At 38.0% G+C, this 27,500-nt stretch overlaps 2 protein-coding genes and 1 non-coding gene across 3 annotated transcripts; all 3 read right to left on the bottom strand.

Annotated features, from left to right (window-relative positions):
- Positions 1 to 7,274: 7,274 nt before the first annotated feature.
- On the bottom strand, positions 7,275 to 8,788 carry LOC135711074 (gustatory and odorant receptor 22-like). Its single transcript, XM_065233822.1, has 2 exons — positions 7,459 to 8,788; positions 7,275 to 7,394 (listed from the first exon to the last, which is right to left on the bottom strand). The coding sequence occupies exons 1-2, from the start codon at positions 8,698 to 8,700 to the stop codon at positions 7,275 to 7,277; spliced, it is 1,362 nt and encodes a 453-aa protein (XP_065089894.1). The 5' UTR covers positions 8,701 to 8,788.
- Positions 8,789 to 11,812, bottom strand: Gip (hydroxypyruvate isomerase-like protein Gip). The gene is made up of 4 exons (XM_065233817.1): positions 11,361 to 11,812; positions 11,181 to 11,292; positions 9,266 to 9,441; positions 8,789 to 9,195 (listed from the first exon to the last, which is right to left on the bottom strand). The coding sequence occupies exons 1-4, from the start codon at positions 11,587 to 11,589 to the stop codon at positions 8,885 to 8,887; spliced, it is 828 nt and encodes a 275-aa protein (XP_065089889.1). The 5' UTR covers positions 11,590 to 11,812; the 3' UTR covers positions 8,789 to 8,884.
- On the bottom strand, positions 10,924 to 10,994 carry TRNAG-GCC (transfer RNA glycine (anticodon GCC)). Its single transcript has one exon. It is a non-coding gene; the product is annotated as a tRNA-Gly (tRNA).
- Positions 11,813 to 27,500: the final 15,688 nt, after the last annotated feature.

The following is a 27,500-nucleotide window of genomic DNA, read 5'->3' as shown; positions in this document are numbered from 1 at the left end:
AAACAAACTACAAACCAAACGGAAACAATGTAAACAACATTCGATTTAAACTAAACTTCACACTAGTCAAGCTGAACATTGCATTAGGTCCTAAGTAACATTGATAGATTCTCTTCGTCAACTTTCTTAACGGCCATGTAAGGACATTCCTAGGTATATTCAGCACGCAAATCGATAAATAAAAAAAAAACTTTATCTAGCATCTAATACGACAAACACAAAAAGGAAGGGCTATGGGTTTGAGTTATTGACGAAAGAGTAAAAGTCGACGAAGTGAATCGATCAATGTTACTCAGGACCTAATGCAATGTTCAGCTTGCAGTCTGGAGTGTGTGAAGAAAATGCGCGCGCGTACACGGTCTAGCCAGCAAAAAAAAATACGCGCGCGTGTACACACTATTTCAAAACTCCCCAAATTTGGGTAGAATCCACCCAGATCGGTCAAAACAGAACCTACCCAAAAATGGGTAAACTGTGTTGGGAGTGACAAGTTGACAAATGAACAACGTCGATCGAATTTATGTCAAAGTTGTTCATCAAAATTTTGTCAACTTGTCACTCCCAACACAGCTTACCCATGTTTTACCGATCTGGGTGGATTCTACCCAAATTTGGGTAGTTTTGAAAAAGCGTGTTCATTTTCTATATGTCGGTAAGATAAAAGTCCCCAAAAGTAAGTTCTTTTCACTCATCTCGGCACTACAGCGCAGGAACCCAAAAGTAGGTAAAGCAAGTCAAAGTAGCTTTCGTTTACTTGTGTGCAATTCGTATGAAATTTTCCACTTGCATTCTACTAAAAAATTAATTCAGTGCCAACATTTCAAAGGGGCGTAATTGCTTTTGTAAACAATGACTTTAGCCGTCAATTTCTCGCGAATGAAATCTTACCTCTCCAAAATTACAATGCGAGCTGGTAGAGGAAACATTCCTCTACCTGCTGGTGTCATTATTTTTCATGAGTGAGCTTTTATTCGCGGGAAATCGACGGCTAAAGCCATTGTTTACAAATGCAATTACGCCCCTTTGAAATGTTGGCACTGAATTTAGTTGTACCCAAAAGTAGGTAAACATGATTATACGTAACGTTGGGTTCCCACACTTTACTACCCCTGTTGGGTGGTTTTGCCGACACCGACTCTAGTCAAAAGTAGGTAAAATGATCTGGACGTTTGGACTTTTTTGTTACCGTGTATAAAACGTCAATAAATCTAGCGTTCAGAATCATAACGGCCTAACTGCGATGATCGATTCTCTTCATCGATTTTTTCTTCGCATCACTACACTGAAGCAAAACTTCACGCAATCGTCATTAACGAAATCCTTTAAATTTCCGAGAGTAGAAGTTAAATTTATTAGTAATGGTTCACGTAGAATAAAGTATCATCGAAATAAAAATATTTGAGGTAAAAATCAACGTAAACTCAGTTTGTTCTGGCCACAAAAATAAAATAGGTTGATTCAATCGTACGTTATGTTCAAAGTAATGTGATATTAATGTTTAAAATAAAAATCATTATACGTTTATTTTAAAAATAATAGAGTTGAAAATAAACGTGAATATTTTTGTTTGATTTGACAGCTTTGTAAACAAAAATAAATATTTTTATTTAAAACATGATTTTAGAATGTATCTAAAAAATATATATTTATTTATTATTATAAATCATCAATGCAAGAGAAATTAAAACGTTCGTTTCCAATCAACCTGACACACTCAAGCTGGGAAGACAGTTGTAAACCAAATGCGATTCTTCCACAATGCAACGTTTTCGAAACATGGCATCAATGCTGGTACCCGGCGTTTGATGACTGTATCATGTCTCTACATAGAACATCTCATCCAGGAGCCAGTCCTATCTTTCGTACAGGAATATAACTGATAGGAATTCTTCCAATCAGAGTATCACCAGCTCCATTGTCTCTTCGTCCAGCTCTTGATCTAATCCGGTCAGTACCAAAAACTTCAGACCGTGCGAAATGCCTAGTGAAATTACCACCATCTTCTGCGCCTTTATTGTCGCCGCCAACCAATTCCGCTTGGCCAGGTCCCACTGGAGAATGATTCCATTCTTATTCGTCACGTCCAGAAACCGATCATCGTCAGTCAAACACAGACATGGTGACAAAAGCTGTCAAATACAATGGATTTTGATATTGTTGAAATAAACATGCATTTAAATTTAATTCAAACATAAATATTTTCGTTTTAAACATGTTTTCAATTTACTTATATGTTTTTTAATATGTTTAGGGTATAAACATTTATATTTTTGATATAAATGAACAAAATTCGTATCCGTGTTAAGTTAAATTTATGTAAAAATTAAGTTTAAGTTATGTTAGAATTAATCAAGTTGAGATAAATTGTTATGAAGGTTTAGTTAAAGGTATGTCAAAGCTAAGTTAAATTAATTAATTGAAGTTAAGTTAAGGATATGTTAAAGTTACGTTAGATATGTTCAAGTTATGTTAAAGTTGATTTAAAGTTAATTTAAATTCAGGTTAAAATTGAGATAGTTAAGTAAAACGTATAATAATATCCCGTTCACATTACAGCCTATATCACGTAATATAGGCTGTCTTGCAATGAGCAGTCATACATAGGATTTCCAGTGAAAACTAGATGTACGAGTGCTCATTGCAAGACAGCGTATATCACGTGATATACGCTGTAATGTGAACGGTGTATAAAGTTAAGTTAAAGCTGTTTAAAGGTAAAAGTTAATTTAAAGTTAAGTCAACATAAAGTTAATGTTATATTAGAGTAAAGCTAATGTCGTTTTCGTTTTTGCGGTGTGGCACTGGTGTAGTGTAAGCAGGAATAAGGACGAGTCTTTGACAGCTCAACATCATTTCTCGATGAACATTTCAAATGGTCCTATCTGCTTTGATCGATTCTCTTCATCGACTTTCTCTTTTGATAACCACGCCTACGCAAATGCATTTGGTGTTAATTTTGCCACACAGTTTGATAGCAGCAGTTCCTATCTTGTGCTTAGAACGTTGAACACAGCAGGGAATGCTTTTGAAGTTGAGTTATTAATGAAAGAGAAAGTCGATGAAGAGAATCATGCAATGCAGATAGGACCTTTTGAAATGTTTATCTAGATTTGTTTGTAAACAAAGGTGCATCCTATATCTACACCCTAAAATATTTCGGTGAACGGCAGTGTAGCACCGGTGTAGCTACACTGCAAAAACAAAAACGACATAAAGTATAGTTAAAATTATTTCTAGAGAACTTATAGCAAATTTCCACGGAACATCAGGGAAACTTTCAAAGAACTTCAGTTCTTTGAACTTGTTGGCAGTTTTTGATACTTCTTGGAACTTCAATTGGGAGTTCTTTTTAAGTTAAGATAAAGTCAAAGTTAAGTTAAATTTAAGCTAATGTTTAGTTAAAGTTAAGTTAAAGTAAAGTTAATCAGTTAAAGTTTAGTAAAAGTTAAGTTGAATTTAGGTTATATAAAATCAGATGAGTTATAATTATACCGAAGTTAAGTTAAAGTTTAGCTTAAGATAAAATTAAGTGAAAGTTTAGTTAAAGATATCAGGCATAACATTTGATAACGACACAAAACTTTTTATAAACAAACTTTCTAAGGCCCTTTTCACGCGAACCAAAGTACGCCCACGCAAACCAACAACATAATCGGATAGGGGCAACTATCACCTTTCCGAAAGTGGTATTGGTTTGCGTGGGCGTGCTTTGGTTCGCGTGTAAAGGGCCTTAAAAAGTTTGTTTACAAATGCTTTTGTGCCGTTATCAAATGTTATGCCTGATATGTTAACGTTATAATAAAGTTAAGGTAAAGTAAAACTTAATTTAAAGCATAACTAGATAAAGCTTGATTAAAGTTAAGTTAAAGTTAAGCTAAAGTATATTTAAAAATTAAGTAAGAGCTATGATAAAGTTGAGTTTTGGTCAAGTTAAATTTACGTTGATGTTTAGTTAGAGTTACGTTGAAGTTATGTGAAAGTTATGTCCAGGGAACTTCAGAGGAATTTCAGTTCTTGGAAGTTCCTCTACAGTTAAGTCAAGTCAAAGTTAAGTTAAAATTATGTTTGTTTAGAAAAAGTTAAGTAACTTGTGTGTTTAAGTTAAAATCCAGTTTAATTGAATAAATATTTAAAGCTTAGTAAAAATTATGCTAAAGTTTAGTTAAAGACAAAATCAAGTCAAGTTGAAATAAAGTCAGAGTTAAGTTAAACACACAAAAAAACTATCATCGTAACAAAAATATTTGAGGTAAATTTAAACGTAAACTCAGTTTGTTCTGGCCACAAACATAAATTAGGTTGATTTCAAACGTCTTCCATGTTTGAAGTCATGTGAAATCAATGTTTAAAATAAAAATAATTTTACGTTTATTTAAAAAAATATTCGTGTTGAAAATAAACGTATTTATTTTTGTTTGGTTTGACAGCTATGCGAACAATAATATATATGTTTATTTTAAACATGCTTCTCATGTTTAAAATAAACATACGTATTTTGGAATTATTTTAGTAGTTGAGTGCAGGGTAAAGCAAAATAAAACGGTTTGCAAAGAAATGAAAAAAAATCTTCGGGCAGGGCATCTTAATTCCTGCTCTTTTTCGGGTGCTATTAAGGGTGACCTGTGGGTATTGAGGTCCTGGTCCGGGATGCGGGGACCCGTCGGGGTGGGTGTCCGAGGGTTCCAGTTCAGTGGAACCGGTGCAAATTTGTGTTATTGGCGTCGTTCTGCCTCGATTTCTGCCACTGGTCCTCATACCGGTTCATTTCCATGTTCGGTATCGGAGGAGGATCCGGAATGGATTCGGAATGGATGGCCGTTTTCTGTTGAGGTTGAGCAAAGCTGGGGCAACTTTTTCCGAATGTAACAAGAAGCAAATAAAAAGGCATGAGACGCTAAAAACCGTTTACCCAAATCCTATATTGTTGAAATAAGCATGCTTTTGAATTTAATTCAAACATAAATATTTTAGTTTTAAACATGCTTTCAATTTACTTTGAATAATTCATATGTTTAGAATATAAACATTTATATTTTTGTTTTAAATGAACAAAATTCGTATCCTTAAGGTTAATTAATGTTTAGTTAAAGATAAGATAAAGTTTGATTATAGTTAAGTTAAAGATATTTAAGTTATAGCTATTTTAAAGTTATGTTAATGTTAAATAATACTTAACTTGAACTTAAAGTTAAGTTAAGTTAAAGATAATTTAAATTGATGTTAAAGTTATGTAAAACTTAAATTAAAGTTATGGTAACGTCAAGTTAAATTTAAGTTAACCATTACGTGTGTGACGGGGTACCCGGGTACCCAGCTCCCATTTGAATGAAAAATGCAAAAATCTGCCGCGCACATAAGGGTTAATGGTATGTTAAAGTTTAGTTAAAGGTATGTTAGAGTTATTTCCAGGAAACTTCAGCTCTTGGAACATTTTGAATGTTCTTGGAACTTCTTGATTCTTCTTGGAAGTAGCTTTGTAAGTAGCCTTTAGGGTAAAATTAGGTAAAATTTATTTTAATTTTAAGTTAAAGTTTAGTTTAAGTTAAGTTCTTAAAAGATGTCCGAAATTCTTGCCAGAACATTCAAAACATCTCGGTACTACCTAGAAGTGCCCTAGAAGTTGTCTAGAACTTCCCAAAAACTTCCAAGGGGCTGTTCATTAACTACGTAGACAGTTTTTTTTGGGATTCTTGCCCCCCTGCGTAGTTAAGTTCGTAAAAGATGTTCGAAATTCTTTCCAGAACATTCAAAACATCTCGGTACTACCTAGAAGTACCATAGAAGTTGCCTAGAACTTCGCAAGAACTTCCAATTAATTAACTACGTAGATAGTTTTTTTTTGGGATTCTTGCCCCTCTGCGTTTTTGGAACTTCTTTGGAGGTTTTTGGAACTTCTTGGGAAGTTTTTGGGAAATTTTTGGAACTTCTTGGAACTTATTGGGATGGTCTTGGACTTCTTGGAAAGTTCTTGAGAACTTGTTGTTGGCTGCTGATTAACTACGTAGACAGTTAGGGGGGGGGGGGGGGGTCAGGAAGGTTTTGGTTAGTATCCACGGCTAATACAATTATTTGTGTGAGTGAGTATGCAGAATAAGGGTATACCAAATACTACAACACATTCTTATCGCTTTTCGCATAATGTTATTAGCTTATTGCGTGCACTTAACTTAGTGTTTTAGATGCACTTCCACAGTTATTAATTGAGAGCTTTCGATGCCTGTACCATTTTTGCATTAGTATAATATGTATGGCAAGTAATATCATACTATATGCCCAGGGAAGTCGAGAAATTTTCCAACCCAAAACATTCCTAGAGCGGACCGGGAATCGACGAACCAAGCGACTTCCAACATGGTCATGCCATTGGCGTAGCTAGACAATTTATCTGGAGGGGGCCTAGATGATTCTGGAGGGAGCCTAGATAATTCTGGAGGGGTCCTAGATAATTATGGAGGGGTCCTAGATAATTCTGGAGGGGGCCTGGCCCCCTGGCACCCCCATTAGCTACACCAATGGGTCTTGCTTTGTAGTTGCGCCTTTATTGTCGACTGAGCTAAGGAATGACCCTAACGATGGGCCTCTCTTTTTGCTTGCACTCAGGTTTGCTCGATCCTTATCGGGAATATCCCATTACGGCTTTTCGTTATGTGCAGATGTTCATTTCTTAAAGCGAAAACCTCGTTATTTTCTTTTAGGATGCTCTTTTGAAACGGCGAGAGGCCACGTGGTGTATCATATCGACTGATTGTTACAATGCTATTTATTTTGGCCGGATTTGGCATCAGGACACTACTCGAAAGACACAATTTCCTGCAACATAGCAAACACAGTGCAAAACTTGTTCAGAGATGTAAACTACGACATTACATTAAGCCAGCGAACCCAATCGAAAAACAAAATCAATTAGATCAAAAGTCTGGTCCTTGATTTTAAATTAAACGAAACCGTGAAATTGTTTCATCCCTTTGAACAAACAAAATGACAATCATTCAGATAATATGCCCATCCCAACTAACAATTAAGCTTACGCAAACAAAATTTACCTTATGCAGCTAATTTTTAACTGCAGCTAACATTGTTGGTTGGGATGAATATAGGAAGATTCGTAAAACAAAGTGTTTTTATTGCCGGCCTATGTTTATACTTTCTGGGTCATCTTACATTGTTAAATTTTGAAGTTTTTCTGTGTTTGTTCTGATTGTATAGATTATGTTTACGTTTAATAGTTTTATTTGACTAAAGTTCTCCATTATTAATACCAAATGTACAGTGAACTAGTTACTCTTCTGCAAATTCTTAACATTTTCCATCATATCTAACGGCATTTGCTGTGAAATTAACGATAGTTTGAATTGCAACAGCACAACCAGGTAGATGGCGATTGTTGAGATGCTCTGTATAGGAAACAAATGTAGAGTTTAGAGCTTTCGTATATTTTTCAAACGGTCTTAAACTTACCGCCGTCAGCAACTCCCGGTTCACTTCAGCGTACCCCTTGAGACTGACGATAGCCGGATTCATTTCGATCGCCTGAATGAAAATATCAATTTCCTTTTGCGTCGGTTGATCGACCTTCAGCAGGTTGATCCCAAGCAGTGTATCCTGGACTCCTTGAGCCACCTGTAACGTAGCATTGTGAGAACAATCACAGAAAATGAACAGCAAAGTGGAGCAATAAACAGTATCAACAATCAAGCCAATCTCTTTGAAGGAAAATCCAAACCCATGATCGATCACTTCCGACAGCGCTCCGTAGATGGCAATCGTTATGTTGATGAACATGAACAGACAATACGTGGAGTAGGTTCTTGCATAGGCATTGCCCAGGGCTTGAAGCAGTTCACTGAGATTCAACCAGAGAAAGCGATACTGGGAGATCATAGCTGCAGTGCACTCGATGCCAACGTCTGTCCGAAAGCGATCGGATAGACTGGATGAAGCTACCTGTATCCCACGGCAGTTGATATACCAGAGGGCGCTGTTCATGTTCAGCATGGTGATGATGTGATAGTAAGCGCAAGTGTGCCACAAGGCGAACCCATCCAGGAGAAAACTGAGCGATAGAAGAAACACAATTGCACAGACCAAACAGCCAACGGATAATATCACGATTAGGATTTTGAGATGAGGAAATTGTAGATTAGTTGCGGTAACACGGTAGTACCGAACTTGAAATGCACCCCACATCGTTTTGTAGACTGCGACGTGCTTCGCGACTCCCCAACCGACGAATGGAATCCAGAAATGCGGAACCAAGAAAATAATAAACAGAACTCCGTAGATGTACTCGTCGAATTTCTTGGTGTCCTGTAGAATCTTGAGTCGCTCATATCCTACAAACAGCACCACACCGGTGCTCATGACGTAGAAGAAATACGCATAGATTGATGCCCACGATCTCCAGTCAAAGGTGATTCTTCCTGGGGATGATCTCAGAATCGGCATCACAGCCAGAGCGCGGAACAGAACCAGCAGTAGTTTATGATCCCGATAGAACTGGTCGTGGAGTTCACAGGTGTCTCCATCCGCGGAGTTCAACTGTGCTCGTATGGCTCGCTCCTTGGTACGCTGGATCAATTCCGGATTCATGGTTCCACACACCATCCGTTCGTCCTTGCTGGTGTCCCAAATGGTACCCATATCACCACGAAGCAAGGCAAAGTTGAGGGAATCCTCGAATTCGCTGTCTTTGATGACCATTTCGGTTCGCAGTCTGCCAGCACGGTTCAATTGAAAACTGTCGGAAAGGGAAATTTCTTCACAACTTTTATAGCCACTTGAACAAACATATCCCATAAGAACATTTATTTCCCCTAATAAAATATTAACAACTCTTTTGTTTGTTTTCACTGGGCAACTGAAAGTCAAGTTCAAGCCTAATCGATCACTGGCCCCAGTAGCCAAAGTCACGCAACCAACCGAGACCTTGAACTGTTCCGGCCTTGGGTTTGTACTCGCAACCAATCCAATCGGTGTAGCCATGGGTTTCCAGTGTATGCAGCACGTACGGATAGTTGAGTTCCCCCTCGGTGTTGGGCTCATTGCGATTGGGAACCTGTGCCAACTGGACGTGTCCGATGTAGTCCGCGTAGCACTTGATGGCGTTCGTCAGGTCACCGCGGATGTGTTGCGCGTGAAAGATGTCGAACATCAGCTTCAGGCTTGGGCTGTTGACTTCTTTCAGTGTTTTGATAGCTGCGATCAAAAGTGAACAGCGGAATAGTATTTAAAGCAGTGTGTGATTTAAGTTGTTTATGTTGAATACCTTTTTCATAACATGCAAGGTAATATCCAGGGACGGAGTACTTATTGATGGGTTCGATCACGCCCAGGATGTTATTCGTCTCCAGAATAGTGGCAGCAGCCTTTAGGTTACTCAAGTAGGTTTCATCGTGCTGGGCAGTAGCGGGGCCATTCAGTTTTCCGGCCATAATGTGGATTCTGTTGAAATTATTGGTAATTAGAAGAGATTTGAAGTGAAACTAAAGAATGCTTACTTTATATTAAAATTATCTCTATCCTTTCTCACTGATAAAAGTTTTTCCTAATAAAATGTGCCTGGTTATTTTGCTTAACAACGTGTTCGGGCATCATCAAATATATTATATTAACAATATGATCCACTCTTTCGCTTAGTTGGCGATCCGAATTTTTAGCGATGAAAGCACCTCTGTGGCCAAAAAGGCTACCAATGTATTTGTTTATCGTCACGAGGGGTAAACAAAATGACTTCTTCTTCTTCTTCGCATTTCAAGCTTATTGTATATCGCACATTAGCTTATTGCGTGCTCTCAACTTAGTGTTCTAGATGCACTTCCACAGTTATTAATTGAGAGCTTTCGATGCCTGTACCATTTTTGCATTGGTATAATTGTGTGGCAAGTCCATTCATACTTCTATGCCCAGGGTAGTCGAGAAATTTTCCAACCCGAAAAATTCCTAGACCGGACCGGGAATCGAACCCAGCCACCTCCAGCATGGTCTTGCTTTGTAGCTGCGCCTTTACCGACTGAGCTAAGGGAAGCCCCAAAATGAACATTTGTTTAATATTTCAAATGAATGTATTTCAGCTTTTTATTTTATTTGATGACAACAGTGACATGTCAGACAAATTTTAAAATAATATACATAATGTAATTAATGAAAATAATTTGACTATTACTTTTGTAATAAGCGCTATATTCGCACCCTTCGATTGAAATTGAATGATTGTTGCTGACCTTTTGCAACGCTAGATGGTGCGTGAAGTAATATTTTGCGGGTCGCCATTGCAACATTTGGAAAAGGCATGAATGGATCATATTGTTAATATGATATATTTGGTATCATCCAAACCATTTGTGGAATAGTTCTATCATTTGGGTTATCGTTCATTTATAGCATTTGTTAATTTGGACTGTCTCACTCAGTGCAGCCTGTCAACATTATAATCATCAGGGAGTGGCGAAATCTGCGCTGATCTTTTATTGAAATCTCACAACAACAACGTCAAGTGATCATTGTCACCAAGCTGAGTAATGAAACTCCACTTTATGGTACCTTTTCTAGTTCTTACCCAAAACAAAAAAAACTATCTTTATTTTTTTCAAAGCAAATTTCTTTTTATGCTTTGAATAATCATGGTTTTCCAAACGTACATATCTTGTCAGATATATTAAGTACAATAAAAAGGATAACTTTTTGCAATATTAATTAATTCAAGAAGACTGCTTTAGAAGAAATTAAACATGTTATCATTTTTAGTGTGAAAGCACACTTTTATAAATAAGCGTTTTCCTCCACACAGAGTTGAAAAAATCATGAAAAAATCACCAGCATTCACTATGAAACGAAATTTTCATCCATAGTGAACTTTGATGAATTTTAGTGATATTTTCAGCCCTGTCCACATATAAATGCGCAGAGCGCAATAAAAAAAATCGATGCATCGGCCGGGAATCGAACCCGGGCCGCCCGCGTGGCAGGCGAGCATTCTACCACTGAACCACCGATGCTTGTGTAAAACACGTTCTGCAAAGCAATACTGTTTCTTCACACGTTACTTGAACAGGTTCACCTATCAAACAGCTGATTAGCGAGTTGTGCAAGTTGTGTACTATCTTTGTTTAGTAAACACTACTGTTGTACTTATTATCACTATTTCAACACAACTGTCTTATCAATGCTGCTAATTTACTTACTTCTTGCAATGAAGTGCCTTGGCATACTCCACCGTACGCTCGAGGTTCTTTCTGAAGTTGGCTTCCTGGCCAGGAATGGCAGCACATCCAAATTGCCCATCCGGGACATCTCCTAATTCGAACGATTCAAATCAATCAAGTTTATTAGCCAATTGTCGTTAACGTTCATCTCATTCATACCTATTGCAATGTTCATCAGTATCTGCTCCAGACCGGTTTCCTCGCGCACTTTCACCAAATCTGCCACACTGACGTGATCCGGTGGAAAGACGCCCTCCACCGCACTGAAACCGGCCGCTTTGGCCAACCGATAGCGCTCCAGAAAATCACCGGTTTCGGTGAACATAAAGTTTAAATTGGCACAAAATTTAAGCGACATTTTGGACGGCCGGAGACGGGATGTTAGCATGAAGCAATCGAACAATAATTTTGACGAATGGCAATCAGGTTCAATGGGTTATCAAAGTCTTTAATTTATTTTCGGAGCTGTCAGCAATGCTGTTGAGCCGTGAAATGTGAGTTAAAGCCGCTGTTTTTTGTGTGGTTGATAAGCGTTGACGGATGGATGATGAGTTAATTGTTTTCGAACTAATGCGGTGACCGCGGTAAGGAGAAATTGCCTAGAGTTTGTGACTTCAGTGGACGACTGCAGTTTTGTTTGATTTTTCATTGAGTAACCGGAGGGTTAGTTGTGTTCCTAAATATACATACTGCGTTAATGGTATGTGTAGGAACACACCGATCAGTTTTATTACACCTTGCCACATCCATTCATAAATGAAGTTTTTCCCCTCCTCAGACTGATATCTAGTAGTAGTGGTGAGATATAGAATGAACGCATTCGAGTATTTTGCCTGCTCGTTGGTAGATTCTATTTTTAGATACCCGAATGAAGAGTTCATTTGATGTTCGTGTGATCAGAAGAGGGTGTCGGGTAGAAGCTGGGTGTATGGAGTTTAGAGCATAATGTTAACAAGACTGTCGGCAGCAAGACAACCCCCTAGTCACCGCAAACGTTGCAATTAACATAAAATTCAATGTATACAGTTATCCCATCATTTATGCGGTGGGTGGTATCTTCCACCCACCGCTATTTCTTGGCAGTCATTCAATCAATTGAGCTGATTTTTTTTGTAGATAACTAGTCTATGGTTGAAACTAATCATATAAAGCGTAATAGGTTGAAGGACAGCCGAGAAACAGCGGTGGTTGGATGACACCACCAACTGCATTAAATGGAGGTGTTACTGTACTTTTGCCGTCTTTTCCACATTACATGGAAGTCCACAATTCAATCGATTTATTCGCCGCTACCTTCGACTGGGAGCGTGGCATCTCCTGTAACGTGGCTACTCACGAGTCGGGTTACGGACTGATTTGAGGTTGGGAGCCACTGTGTGCCGGGCAAGTCCATGTTGACGGGACGTCCACACTAAGCTGACCGTCAATATGGGTGCAATGGGGGAGCCCGATGCATTCAGGTTGGCTAAAGAGAGATGAACCGAGCGAGGGGTGAAAACCAGCAGCTAAAAGTCTCCGCGGTAAGCAGTAGTGGGATAGCGTCCCGGAGTGGACTTCCGGTGCCAGCCTGACCAATAAAGTCACACCGTAATCTTTTTGCATAATTTTGATAATATTTTATACATTGATATGAAAGATTACAAAATTATATAGAACATTAAATTTAAATTAAAACAGTTATATTTTAGGCACAGACATAACACTCCCATACTTCCCTGCGCTTCGGTCAGAGAGCTATAGGGCGTCGTTGTGCCAATTTGGTGGTGGCACATTTCGAGTATGAGAGAGTAATTGCAGTTAGATCAAAAGTGCCTGAGAAAAATGCAAATACTTTCGCAGATTACCCGAAGCTCCGATAGTGAAGGTATGATCACAGACAAGCAGACATAACACTCTTAAAACCTTCATCGAAATCGTTTTTAACGGTCAATTTAAATGTTTCTTAGTTGGTAGTACCGCCACCTGTGGTGCACATAATCAATTACCTAGCGTTTGACGTTTACCCACTACAGCCATCTGTTGAGTGTATTGCCCATCAAAGTATATACGACAGATGGCGGTAGGGTTTACAACGATAAATGTTCAATGTGTTGTGTTTGCTTGTCTGTGATATAACATGGAGGTAACGTTAGGATAAAATCAAAACATTGAGAAATATAACGTCTCACTTTCAGAAATATTTCACTTCGCAACCGATGAACCATTCTGACGGCCATATGAGTACCCAAGTAACCATGTAGTCGCAATATAGCTTGTATATTCTTACTTTGCTTGACTATGGTTAGTTGGGGAATCTGATGAAACTGTCACTTCTTGAAACAGGTCCCTTTCGTATTTCTTCCATTCTCTTTTCGCACACGGAGCGCTCGGTGGAACAGCGACTTTGGACGTGAGCCTCGTCCCAGATCACCATAGCAATTCAATGAAACCGACCAAAAAAGGTGGAGTCATATTAGAACCAACCAAGGACGATCTACAGAAGGAAATTGCCGGTGAAGCACGGAATGAAATACGAAGCGTTAGAGAAAAAGTCCAAGCGATTCCAAAAGAAGTAATCAACGACGGCGGAAGAGCAGAATATGGTGAGAGCTTTCCAATTATTAAAAAATATATATATCAAAATTAAACTAAATACATGCCAGGTTTAAAAAAATATCTTTTCGAACCTGGAAGCGTGTATGTAATACCAATATTCATTTGATAACGGTGATGCATACATGCGGGGCTTACTGTAAGTGAAAGTAACCTCGGAATGGGCGTGACTCTCCAGACATTCTGAAATAGGTTGCTGGATCTGCAATAGAGCTATCACCTTCTAACTCCCGGACTAAAGCTGTCTACAATAACCATAAATGCGACATTGTAGAGAGAGTTCTTCTATAATAACACTGCCGGCCAGTGGAGGTTAGATTGAATACACACACATACACACACATAACACTCCCATACTTTTCATCGAACAAGCAATTAACGGTCAATTTAAAGTTTCCTTGGTTGGTAGCATCGCAAGTACACTCAGAAAAAAAATTAAACTAATTAGTATAAAAATCACACTAAAACGCTATTCGCCTGGTTGACCCCAGGCTTCGTTTAGTTGCCAACAAAACGAGCCTAGTATAAACTTGAAGTATAAGGGGTATAGTTTATCTTTTGAATATTCATGCGTAGTTTACCGGTGGATTATCTATACAATGTATTTGATCACTGTCCTTTTAATGTTGGTATTTTTATTGATTGAAAAGCAATAAATTCAAATAATGTATAATTTATTTTCTTAGAAAAGTGAAAACCTTGGTGAAGCAATCAAATCTTTTGCAATCGTGCTCCGGATCAGACTCTCTGGTCGACCGTTTTCTTGGTTCGGATTTGGACCCGAGAAGCTTTAGTTTGAACTGCTTGGCAAAGGATTTCTGGGCAGGCGTTTTGGTACGTACGATCTCCTGTTCCGCCGAGGCATCCGTTAGCATATCCGTGTCGGAACGGATGACCTCCTTGATGGACTGCAATTCTACCATCGATTTTCGACGCTGCTTTTTGTTCAACTTCACACGATAGTTGAAATCGAACACGGTCGATAATCCGGCGGAGGATACTTCATTCTTCGGAGAAGTCAACGATTTGATCTTTTTCGAGCTGAGCTTCTCGAGCCTTACGACCGGTATGGCTCGAAGCAACTTTTCGACGGAAGCCCCTCGTGGCAGTCAAATCTTCTTGACCAGTTACCAGCTCCCACGAGGCATCCCTAGAACAAATGAAAAATATTCAGTATTCCAATACCGATTCACCCACCTCCGCCTCACTTACTTTTCCGGTATATAAATCATACGCTGCTGCATCTCCTGGCTAAAGTCGTCCTTGTTGCTGCACAAAGGGCACTTGAGAAAGTACCCCGCCGAATGGGGAAGCTGTGCCACGCAGCTCCGATGGAACCAGCCATTCGGACAGCACGGGACAAGAAACGATTCCAGCTTTCTGGTCTCAGAGTATTTCACCTTATCCACCAGCGCTACGAGCTTATCGCACCACGACTGGAACGTATCCATGGATCGCACGTATGCAACAGGCACCTTTTCCGCATCCCACAGAGCGTATGAAATGTACAGAAGCACTGCTCTACGCAGCAAGTAACGGTAGCATACCGCTCCTTGCAGATGTAGCACTTTTGTCCTCGGATACGAGCTTCCTCATTCCTGATGTCCTCCTCCATGAATCCGAAGATTCCCTCCTCGTCTTCCCCATGATGGACCAAATTCGACGTCAGCAGCTGAAATAAATTTCCCATTAGCTAATCATTCACAACCTAACAAATGTAAGCAAACCTACCAGACAGCGGTAGAGCACCCGAATGCGCCACTTTTTGTGAAACACCATGAAACTCAATCAACGGATTCCACGTAATGGTCAGATTTTCCACCAGTTCCAGTCTAATCGACACAATTTCCATAATATGCACTAATGACCGCCAGCTTGGACCACGGTAAAAACAAAAAACAAAACGCGCCACCTACCCACCTACCGCTTGCAGCACGACTAATCTAGGTGTATGGTAAGAAATAATCACCCTAGACATGAATACTTTGGGAAGGCTTTTTGACTGCTATTCATACTTGGTATAAAGTTTAAGTTATGATAGTGTAAAAATTTAATCTGTGGAGCGTATACAACCGGTGAATTTGAAAAATGTTTATTTTTTAATCTATTAACGAATTGTATTATTTTTGAGTGTACATTTGTTGTTTCTCAACATGCAGTTTATTAAAAAACTGGTAAATAAATATTAATAACCCCCTAGCCCAAAAGGTTAATATAGGATTTTGTATAAACGATATACAACATTTGTAATTTGCGTTTAACAACAAATATTATTACCATTGGAGTAGCTAATGAGGGTTTCAAGAAAGCCAGGCCCCTCCAGAATTATATAGCTCCCACCGCAGAATTAGTGGTATTATTTTTTACTGACCGGTATTTTGTCAAGCTTGTCATGTTCGATGTTACGATGTAGACCACAAACAAAAAATTTATAAAAGTACTTTATGTTGACTACTTTTATTATGTTCTGGACTAGAAGAAATAATTTTTAGAAATTATATTATATCGATATTTAATCGATGGCATAATAAGACGTCTGGTCTACGCTCTACAAATTGAACATGAACCTATGGATTTTTCATGAACTTCTGGGAACTTCATAAAACTTCAAGGACTTCTAAGAAGTTCAGGGAACATCCTAGAAATTGAGGAAACTTAGTAGAAATTCTGGGAACTTCATAGATCTTCAGAAAAAAATCGTAGAAACAAGGAACTTGGAAAAGTTTTGAAAACTTTTACGCAGTTTGAGTTACGCAGTTATGAAAGTTTGACAGATAACATCAGGGGTGTGTGGATTCATGCAGAACATGCAGGGGTGAGTGAAATAGCTTGGGACTGCTTGGGACCGTTGTTCTGGTACTGAGTGAGCCAAAAATAATAATGATTTTCATCGGGACCCAGTGGTCTTAGAGTTACCTCTATGGTAGTATCACAAACGAAATGACAGACGACTAACTGGCGAAGAAATCCATTAAAATAATGTGGTTCACTGTAATAGAATTTTCTTGGAAGCTTGTGCCATCATCCACCAGATGGGTTAGTTTTTTTGTTTTCATTTGAACGAAGTTGATTTTGTGTACAATGATTCTTTGACAGTGTGCAAAGAGTGCGTATCATTTTGTCATTTTTTTATGCATTTCAGTTTTGAGTAGAGTGAAAGAGATAGAACCAAAATATTCTAGTACATTTGGTAAAAATGCTAGTTCAATCCAATAGTAGTGTTGCCATGTGGTACAACCCAGTAGTAGTGGTGTTGCCAAGTGGTACACTGAAAAATTGCAATAGCAGGTTAGTCACCAAAGTTTTCGAGCCGCTCCGTCTGTCACTTCGTTTGTGGTAGTATGGTCATAGAGGTAACTCTAAGGCCGTTCGCAATGCTGTTGTATTTTATATGGACTGTTTCAATTTGAAACTAGAACAGAAACGCACCTCTCGCAATGCTGAGTTGCAGTTTCATTATTCGAGCACTATTTTGCACCAGATTTGCAACTGCTCGACTATTCTGTTTTATTTCTGAGCGAGTTTGAAACACGAATGGAACTCTGTTTCAAATTTCTTTGTATGTATTTAAAGATGTTTCGAAGAGCTTCACAAACAACTCTATGAACTTCATAGAAAACAGTAAAGTTTATGGAACTTGATGATTACAAACATCTTTTAGAACTGTGCGTTGCGCTGATCGTGTTGCAGTTTTATTTTTGACAGTTTCAAATTATAGAATTGTCGAGGAGTTTAAAACAATTTTGAAACTCAGCATTGCGAACGGCCTAAGACTAGTAGGTCCCGAAGAAACGTGCTCAACTTTTTGGCTCAGCTCTGGTACTATCTTCGGTCCCAAGCTAATGGATTCACCCCTCGAAACATAGGAAAATCCACTAACCCCTCACTTTATCTGTCAAACTTTCATAGCGAATCAAAACAAACATAGTGTAGTACTAGAATTTTGACTAGAATGGGGTACGTAATCGATTTGCTTGGGCTAGTCAATTAGTGAGCCAATTTAAAATCGTTAGTTTCCATTCGCAGCCGGTAACTTAGATGAATCTACAGCTGTTCTTAATAACGCTTTGAAAACGTGTACCAATCAACTAGTTGAGCAAAAGTTTGTTTCTTTGAAAAACTCGAACAGCTGGTACAATTTGGATCTTTTGCGTCTTAAACGGAAAAGGGACAAATGGTACAAAAAGTTTTGTAGATCTAATAATGACAATCATCGGACTAGGTACACAATCGCGCGTAATAAGTATTCACAATCGATAAAGAAAACTCGTTGTGAATATGTTCAAAGGAAGATTGATCAGCATCAAAACAACAGCAAAGAGTTATGGAAAATTTTGAAATCTTTATTAAAACCTAGTAATTGCAAACCGCGGTCCATAACTTTTAATGGCACATTAGAACAGTCAGAACAAGTAATTACAGCTAAGTTTAATGATTATTTCGTAGATAGCGTTTCATTGATTAATCAATCTATTGAATTGGTCGATGAACCTGACGAAATAAAACAGCCAGTTAAAAGTAGTTGTAGATTTGAAGTTTTTCACCCAATCACATTAGATGAACTTACAGTTATTTGTTTTTCATTAGGAAAATCGGCTGGAGTAGATAATGTTAATGCTTTCATGTCATTGGCCACATCTTGCTGGACCTTATTAATGAATCATTACAAACTGGACATGTGCCACAAATTTGGAAGGAATCCTTAGTGATTCCTATTCAAAAAGTTGCTGGAACGATTAAAGCCGAAGAGTTTCGTCCCATCAACATGTTGCACACATTAGAGAAAATTTTAGAACTTGTTGTTAAAGGCCAGCTGTTGGAGTATTTAAATAGTAATAGTTTGTTGATACCAGAACAATCGGGATATCGGGAAGGTCATTCTTGTGAAACTGCGTTGAATTTGGTATTAGCGAAGTGGAAAAATAACTTGGAGTGTAAAGATACGATTGTTGCTGTTTTTTGGATCTTAAACGCGCTTTTGAAACAATTTCTAGGCCCTTATTGTTAAGATCAATCAAGCGCTTTGGAATTACGAGTACTGCATATAAATGGTTTGAAAGGTATTTGTCTGACAGAACTCAAAAGACTGTTTTTAATGATTCTTTTTCCAGTCCCGTGGGGAATACCCTTGGAGTGCCCCAGGGAAGTGTATTAGGGCCCCTGTTATTTATTATGTATATTAATGACTTGCGACGTGTTTTACGATTTTGCGACATTAATCTTTTTGCAGATGATACTGTGTTATTCATTGCAGCTAAGGATTTAGATGATGCCGTTTTACACTTGAATGAAGATTTGCGTTCTCTAAGTAGATGGTTGAAGTATAAGCAGTTAAAATTGAATACAAGTAAAACTAAATTTATGGTAATTTCGCGGAATCGAGTAAATGAGAACGTCTCTGTTGTAATTGATGATGAGACTATTGATCGCGTTCGGGAGATTAAATATCTTGGCGTGATTATTGATGACACACTTAAGTTCAACCATAGAGGTAACTCTAAGACCAGAAGGTCCCGAAATAACGTGCTCAACTTTTTGGCTCAGCTCTGGTACTATCTTCGGTCCCAAGCTAGTCGAATCACCCCTCGAAACATAGGAAAAACCAATAACCTCTCATTTTATCTGTCAAACTTTCATAGCGAATCAAAACAAACATTGCATAGTACTAGAATTTCGACTAGAATAGGGTACGTTAATCGTTTGCTTGGGACCAATAGGCTACTAAAGTGGTGAGCCAATTTAAAATCGTTAGTTTCGTATTGATTGTTGGTTCAACTCTCACATTGACAATGTCATCAAGAAAATTGCCAAGAAGTATGGAATTCTATGTCGACTGAAAAACAATTTAACTATTGCCAGTAAAATACAGCTATACAAATCAATCATCTCTCCTCATCTTTACTTTTGCCCTTCCATTTTATTTCTGGCCAATGCAACACAAATATCGAGATTACAGCGCTTGCAGAATAAAATAATGCGTTTGATTTTGAGATGTAATAGATTCACTTCCTCAACTTTGATGTTAGACGCCTTAGCGGCTCGAAAACTTTGGTGACTAACCTGCTATTGCAATTTTTCAGTGTACCACATGGCAACACCACTACTACTGGATTGTACCACATGGCAACACTACTACCAACAATCAATACGAAACTAACGATTTTAAATTGGCTCACCACTTTAGTAGCCTTTTGGTCCCAAGCAAACGATTAACGTACCCTATTCTAGTTGAAATTCTATTACTACACTATGTTTGTTTTGATTCGCTATGAAAGTTTGACAGATAACATCAGGGGTGTGTGGATTCATGCAGAACATGCAGGGGTGAGTGAAATAGCTTGGGACTGCTTGGGACCGTTGTTCTGGTACTGAGTGAGCCAAAAATAATAATGATTTTCTTCGGGACCCAATGGTCTTAGAGTTACCTCTATGCTACTACTGGATTGAACTAGCATTTTCACCAAATGTACTAGAATGTTTTGGTTCTATCTCTTTCACTCTACTCAAAACTGAAATGCATAAAAAAATGACAAAATGTAACACTCTTTGCACACTGTCAAAGAATCATTGTACACAAAATCAACTTTGTGCAAAACCAAAACAAAAATACTATTCCATCTGGTGGATGATGGCATAAGCTTCTAAGAAAATTCTATTACAGCGAACCACATTATTTTAATTGATTTCTTCGCCAGTTAGTCGTCTGTCAGTTCGTTTGTGTTACAATGGTTGTCGGTGAAGCAAAGAATTGTATATTTGACTATGGTGTTCATTTTTAAAGTAGTTAACGGTTTGCTGCCTCGATATTTGTGTGATCGAATTGAAAGAGGAAGTGACTTTCATAGATATAATACTAGAAACGCGGTTGAAATAAGAACACCACATTTCTTGACTTGTGCTTCACAAAATTCATTATATTATAAAGGAATAAATGTTTTCAATTCGATGCCTAGACATATCAAACGTTCAGCAAGACTTACAGAATTTAAAAGACACTGTATTTCACACGTTAAAACTGTCTTTTGAACAGTTATCCAGTGATTTTTTATGAATTGACAAATTATGTATCTTGACGAAGTTATCTCTGACGGATTATTTTATATGGATAGCTGTCATAACGACTTTTTAATAATTATTGTAGCACTGCAAAAACTATTTCTGTTCGCCACGAGGGTGATGATGGATTTTTGATATTTGATTTAATAGTAGATTAATTAAAAAAAAAGTAGTCTACAAGGGTTTGAGCCTCGCGCGCGTATTACGAATATAGAGGACTGAATTTAACATTTGATAAAAAAAAAATGCAATTTTGAAGTTTATTTGAAAGATACCTTGAGTTAGTAGTAAGCTTTCTGGCAAATGTTAGGGGTTCGTGAGCATTCCTGACATTGCTGAAAATTGTGATAGCATCAGATTGCGGGGTTGCTAGTGTAATAGGATGCTTTGTTGATTGTTCATTAACTCTTGATTGCTTGTAATACTTATGAATATTTTAGGTGGACAAAAAGGCGAACTAAGAGGTGAACGCCTGAGCTTTTCCACATATCGCTGTGAAGCAACTGTAAACTCTAGAGGGAATTTATATCTGTAACTGAAAACAGTTCGAATTTGTTTGCCAACCTGGTTAAAATGTCATATTCAATTATCTTAAAGATAAATCGTCCAGCTCAAACCTTTGTAGGGGTAAGAGGTGGGACCATCATCATCATCATCATCATCATCATAGTTTCGTTTGATTGTTGGTATGGTTCCCTGCACCTTCTTAAGTAGATGTTGGATTAGCTATCCCTCCATTCCCATGCGATTGTAAGGATGTGGTCAGGTGTATAATGCGATGCTTGTTTTGTAGATTTTATTGTTGTGTGGGAAAAATCATTAATCCCAAGTGTTTTTTTCTGCGTCAACACACGATATTTTCTGCAAAACGTATTAGTTGACCATTGTATAGCCACCCACAGATTTGTACAATCGCATATGCTATGCCATGCTATGCTATGCTATGTCTTAGGTGACTTTCCAGAAAGGCAAAGATGTTCAGAGATCTTCGTAGAATTAAGAGAAATGGAAAAAATATGGAATTTGGAATAAATTCAGTGAACTTCGTAGAAATTGAGAACATTTTGTAAAGCTTAAGGAAGTTTTGTAGATGATCATGAAACGTTGCATAAGTTACAGGATATTTGTTCAGACATCCTTCCTAGACAGCAGGAAATATTCAAAAGATCTCCAAATAGACGACGATATTAGTGAAGTTCTCTGGATATTTTTCCAAGACTTCAGGTTGATCAAGTTCTGAGGAACTCCAACTGTTTAAAAATTCAAATATTCTTTCAAGACTGTAGATTGTTCAGGAAGTATTCAAAAGTTCTCCAGTTAATAGAATCTGATGGAATCTTGAATGATGAATCTAGATTTCATGGACATGTTTGTTATTCTCTATAGGGAAGACCCGTGCCTTGGTGATTTAGTTATAGTGTCAAGTATTAACACTCCAGCAGCTTAATTCCAGGCATAAATTTCAACGAAGAGACCGAAATTTCTACATATACCTTATAAGTATAATGTGTTTTCTTTTCGATGAAATTGATACCCAAAATGCAGGACAGTTTGAATGGCTTAGCACATACAAAAAAAAAACTATAAGGGACAACCCTATGGGGTTGTACGCAATGGTGACGTAGGGCTACATGGTCTTATTTAATAAATCTTATTTGTTAACTGCAGCAGGAGCTTTTGTTTCTTGTAGGAATAGGAATTTGAGCGGGGTTCTCTCTGTTTATACTCTTTAGTATGACGCGCTTGACATATATGGCCCACAGCGACTCACAAAGAGCTACCAATCAATAGCTGTGCGGCTTCTTCCTCCTTCTATGGATGCTCATGTGGGCTGCAGCTCGCTGATTGCAGGCAGCCTTTTGTTGTGTACTGCAGAACAATGTTCAACGCCACGCTCCCAAAGCACTGCTGCTATTGATGATAATGCCGACGACCGGACACCACCACACACGGTGATTGCAACTGAATCCGATCAGCGGTTGAGGGCAGCCTTGATAACTAGCTGCTTGCAGGCAGCCTTTCGTTGTGTACTTGAGAACACAACCACTCACCACGCGGAGGTTGAAGAAACACCGTTTGGTGAGACCGGATGGAATTCAGAGAGAAGCCACACCGCTATTGATCGAAATCAGTAGCTGTTCGTGAGTCGCTGTGGGCTATCTATGTCAAGCGCGTCATACTAAAGAGAAAAAAAACAAAAAGAGACAGCCCTATGGGGTTGTACGCAATGGTAACGTAGAACCACTGACAAACCAACATGAAACTTAAACTTAAATCTTGATCGAGAATCCATAACGGCCGATTAAAATGTGCAGCGATCCCATCTGTGAAAACCATAGAAAAGTTTTATCTAGATAAAAATAAAGTGTCAGAAATAGATTAGACACGAACCAACTCATTAATTTTGTACGCGTGTTCGTGGCTAGGATAAATATTCTCCGCGAACACGACGGCAGATGTGAGTTTTGTGCTCTGATCAGAAATTTCTTTGAAATTTGTATGATCATTCATGTCGGTTTGTCGGTGGTAGAACTACGTGGTCTTATATAATAAATGTTATTTGTTAACTGCACCAGAAGCTTGTATTTTGTGTAGGAATAGAAATTTGAGCGGGGTTCTCTCTGTTTTTACTTTTTAGTATGGCTATGCTATGATTGTCCTGAAAAGAACAATTTGATATAATTTATTTTATTTTATTTTTTGGATCAGCAAATCGAGCCGGACAATCAATGATTGAATTCGATAAATATTTTATCGAATAGCAGGAAAAATCTTTACGATTAATCGTTAATCGAATAATTGGACTTTTAGGCATCCCTCAAAAGAGCGTAATTTCATGTTTTTTGATGATCCTTCGAAAATGTCGAACAGCAGAATTGCCATCAGAAAGTGTAACCAAAGAACCAAAAGCGGTGCGATGCTAGTTTTCATTGCTATGACGACGACTGAATTAAGGGGCTTAGAAGCAGAGGGGTGTAAGTCAATTCTCTTCATAGATTTCCTCTTTTGATAACCATGGCTCCACTAATCTATTTCTGCTATGCTCTTCTATCACCCAGAACAACAAACGTATCAATTAATGTGTTTGCCGTGGAGTTATTAACGAAACAGAATGTCGATGAAATCACTTGTACAAGTTATAATATTACAACTCTGGAAAGCATTTTGTGTGGTCGTTCTGAATATGGCGATGAGTGTGCAAAATGTTACGCAATTGCATCCTTCCTATTTGCATACGCCCGAAGATTGGAGACAGGGGAAGCAGCAATGCTACATCGACATGTTTCGTCTAGAAACGATTATCTGATGACTGTGTTGGGGAAGCAGCATATGCATGTACGTAATTAGTGGATTGGTTAGTTATTTCGATGCTTTTGGACAATGCTTGATATTTATCACTTTTTCAATTGTTTCTTGTTGCAAATCAACAGTCGCTTTCGATGCGTCAAAATATTTCTGATCGATTGGTGATAAAATTATTGAAATTGGTCTAGGGGCAGCTGAGTTATTAACGTTCAAAATCTTTCATAATTTTGTTACATGTCCCATTTTCGGTTTCTTACAAAGTGTACCCCATATAGAAATCACAGACGTAATCCTACGTCAAAACAGAGAGAACCCCACTCCTGCTGAAGTTAACAAATAAGATTTATTATATAAGACCACGTAGTCCTACGTCACCGTTGCGTACAACCCCTTAGGGCTGTTCCATGTAGTTTTTAATTTAAATTTAATGTTCTCTATAAAATTGTAATCTTTCCCAGTTGATCAAGGAATATCGTGTTTTATTCAATGTATAAAATATTATCAAAATTATGCAAAAAGATTACGGTGTGACTTTATTGGTCAGGCTGGCACCGGAAGTCCACTCCGGGACGCTATCCCACTACTGCTTACCGCGGAGACTTTTAGCTGCTGGTTTTCACCCCTCGCTCGGTTCATCTCTCTTTAGCCAACCTGAATGCATCGGGCTCCCCCATTGCACCCATATTGACGGTCAGCTTAGTGTGGACGTCCCGTCAACATGGACTTGCCCGGCACACAGTGGATCCCAACCTCAAATCAGTCCGTAACCCGACTCGTGAGTAGCCACGTTACAGGAGATGCCACGCTCCCAGTCGAGAGTGGTGGCAAGAAAGTGTCATTATCAGCACGGATGTTCATTCGGCTGTTGGTTGATGTATGTAGGTGGCTGGCTATGAATAGCACCACGATACACGCTCAATATATTTTATTCATTATTGCTTATGTTATGATCGAAATGTGGACCGATTCAATTAGAAAAATAGAATACATTGGCTCGATAATTAATACAAATTATTTGAAATTATTGTTGCCATTTCAAGAACGTATCTGTAATTGTTAGCAATGAAGAAATACTAAAATACTGAAGAAATTGTAGGCATTGGCATTAACATGATAATTTTTTTTCAGAATTGTTTATTGAAACATGAAAAGTTTAGTTTAGATTTAACAGTTATACAACATTATTACACACATCGAGTGTCAACTGTAAGGGACTTTGAAAAAACATTACTGGGCTGTCAAAAGTTGATTAGCAAGCAACTTCGATTGAGCAGTTTCACGCCACATGATGAGTTGATCTAACTTCTCCGATTTGCATGAAACTTTGCAAATTGTATGTTATGGGTAATTATTCACATTTGAAATTGGCGTGTTTTTCAATAAATCGATGCAGAGAAACGTCACTCCTAATCGAAATGAATTCTAAGACAAAATTGTAGGGGAAAATAAAGTAGTATATTATAGGAACAATTTAAGTAGTATATTAATTTAAGTAATTTTGAGCAAAAACCTTTTTTTTTTGTGTGAAAATGCTAATGACAAAAGGAAATTTTTTGAAATATTGGAACTAGTGGATACTTAAACATTGAAAAAAAAAATAAATCTTAGAGTTTTCGACAGCAACTTTTGGTTAACCTTTTTGAACTTTTTGTAAGTATTTTATTTTTTTCAATTTATTCTATATGTAATTTTGCACAGAAAAGTATATTGGACACTTTCAAAGTGTTTTTTATGTTACTTCATACGCGAAGTTAACGATTTTCAGAGTTGGTTGGAAATGCTAACATGAAGCTTTAGTGTGATGATTTATTAGCTAGAGAATGATCTTTTAGAAGAGGGTAGGTGGATAGTTCCGTTAGAGTACGGCAGTATGAAAATTGAATAGAAGTTGAAAATGAGCGAAGGGCCATTAAAGCGACAGTTTTTCAAGATAAACGCACATTTTTGCCTAGCCCGTACGATGTACGCGGGGACTTGAAGTATGTCTCCAAGTCCACAGGCAAAAATGTGCGTCCCTCTTGTTGCTCATAAACTGACTGCGGCTGTGGAATAGTTCTAGCGACGTTTTCATCACTACCTAACAACACAATAGTTGGGTAAAGAAGAACTGCATTATAACACACCATCGACTGGAAATGCTCTCGAAACGTGGGGCTTTAGGTAGTGAGGACCACACAATGGTTGCTGCCGAGAAAACAGATGATCGCGTGGCACACAACAAGAGTGGCCTGCTTTTGTCGACAGCCGAGTGAACACTCAACTAAATTTTCAATAGCGACCAAAAACATCCATAAGTACCGTCCCAATGACGCGCTCATCTACATAAAATTGATAAATAGCTGACTTTTAGCAATGGGCCAAAATATAATATCCATAGGCCAACATTAGAGCCATTTCCCCTATTCGGTTTTGATACAGTTGTCGTTCTTGCCTTTATCGCAAAGAAACGATTCTAATTATACCCTTCGACGAGTGAGCGTACTCCTCAAAGAATTAGAAATCACATAGAATAGAAGACCAACCCATTTTTCCTGTTTCAAGGTCATCCTAAATGGAGTACAACCCTATCAGCATAACAAAGGATTAAGAATGTGTTCCTGTGAAAAACCCGTCACCATAGTTTGAAGAAGTTATTCAGTTTATACCGTACATGAGTGTGGGTAATTTATTTACAGTGTACTGTTACCTTGTTAAAGCGCATGCGTAAAGTATTTTTATTTTTAGCCCAATGTAGCTGGTATGGGTACATATGGATTCATCGGATGGAGTTCATTGGCTACTAAATACAATAAAGACGAAACGTATCAGTGAATGTGAATCGGTTTCTTGTTGCTGCACCAGCATATTAAATTCGAATGATATTTGACTGGCGTTTGAAGATGGATTACATCGTTTTCATATGGGTAGGCAGCGACGATTTAATCAAGTCACCTCTACTTCTACATTCATGTTTTCTAATGTAACTTTAAAACGAACGGTGTCACATTGAAGTGGCTTGAATTCGTGTGAACTAACTAAAATTGACGTAATTCATTTTCCATAACATTTGTTTTACCGCTTCGCAATTTCACGGGCACACATCTGGCGATCTACTCAATGGACAACGTTCAAAATGAATCTACATGTCTGCTACAGAGAAGCAAGCATTTCTTTTAATTTTCAATTCTGTATGACTTCTGGATGGCAAGATCAGTGCCAGTGAAAACGTGAAGTGGAGTGATTTATGAACCTTCACCTTAAAATTTCCTGTTATATTTTAGAAGTCTTGTTGCTAAATTTTGAATTGAATAATTGAATTTAGTAAAAAGTAAATAAGAACATCTTTGGGACATTGTATCTTCAAGT

The sequence above is a fragment of the Ochlerotatus camptorhynchus genome, unplaced genomic scaffold (genome assembly GCF_037179485.1).
Source record: "Ochlerotatus camptorhynchus isolate MF236.1 unplaced genomic scaffold, CSIRO-AGI_Acam_v1.1 ptg000417l, whole genome shotgun sequence".
Lineage (NCBI taxonomy): Eukaryota > Metazoa > Arthropoda > Insecta > Diptera > Culicidae > Ochlerotatus > Ochlerotatus camptorhynchus.
This window is presented reverse-complemented; position numbering and strand designations above follow the sequence as displayed.

Bases quoted from the DNA above. Each gene is read 5' to 3' on its own strand.
- LOC135711074 (XM_065233822.1), bottom strand. From the start codon at position 8,700: ATGGTCATCAAAGACAGCGAATTCGAGGATTCCCTCAACTTTGCCTTG. The intron at 7,395-7,458 runs GTAAGTTTAAGA...TTTCCTATACAG, and splicing joins ACCGGGAGTTGCTGACGGCG to AGCATCTCAACAATCGCCAT.
- Gip (XM_065233817.1), bottom strand. From the start codon at position 11,589: ATGCTAACATCCCGTCTCCGGCCGTCCAAAATGTCGCTTAAATTTTGT. The intron at 9,442-11,180 runs GTAAGTAAATTA...TAATTTCAACAG, and splicing joins AAGGCACTTCATTGCAAGAA to AATCCACATTATGGCCGGAA. The intron at 9,196-9,265 runs GTATTCAACATA...TTTTGATCGCAG, and splicing joins CCTTGCATGTTATGAAAAAG to CTATCAAAACACTGAAAGAA.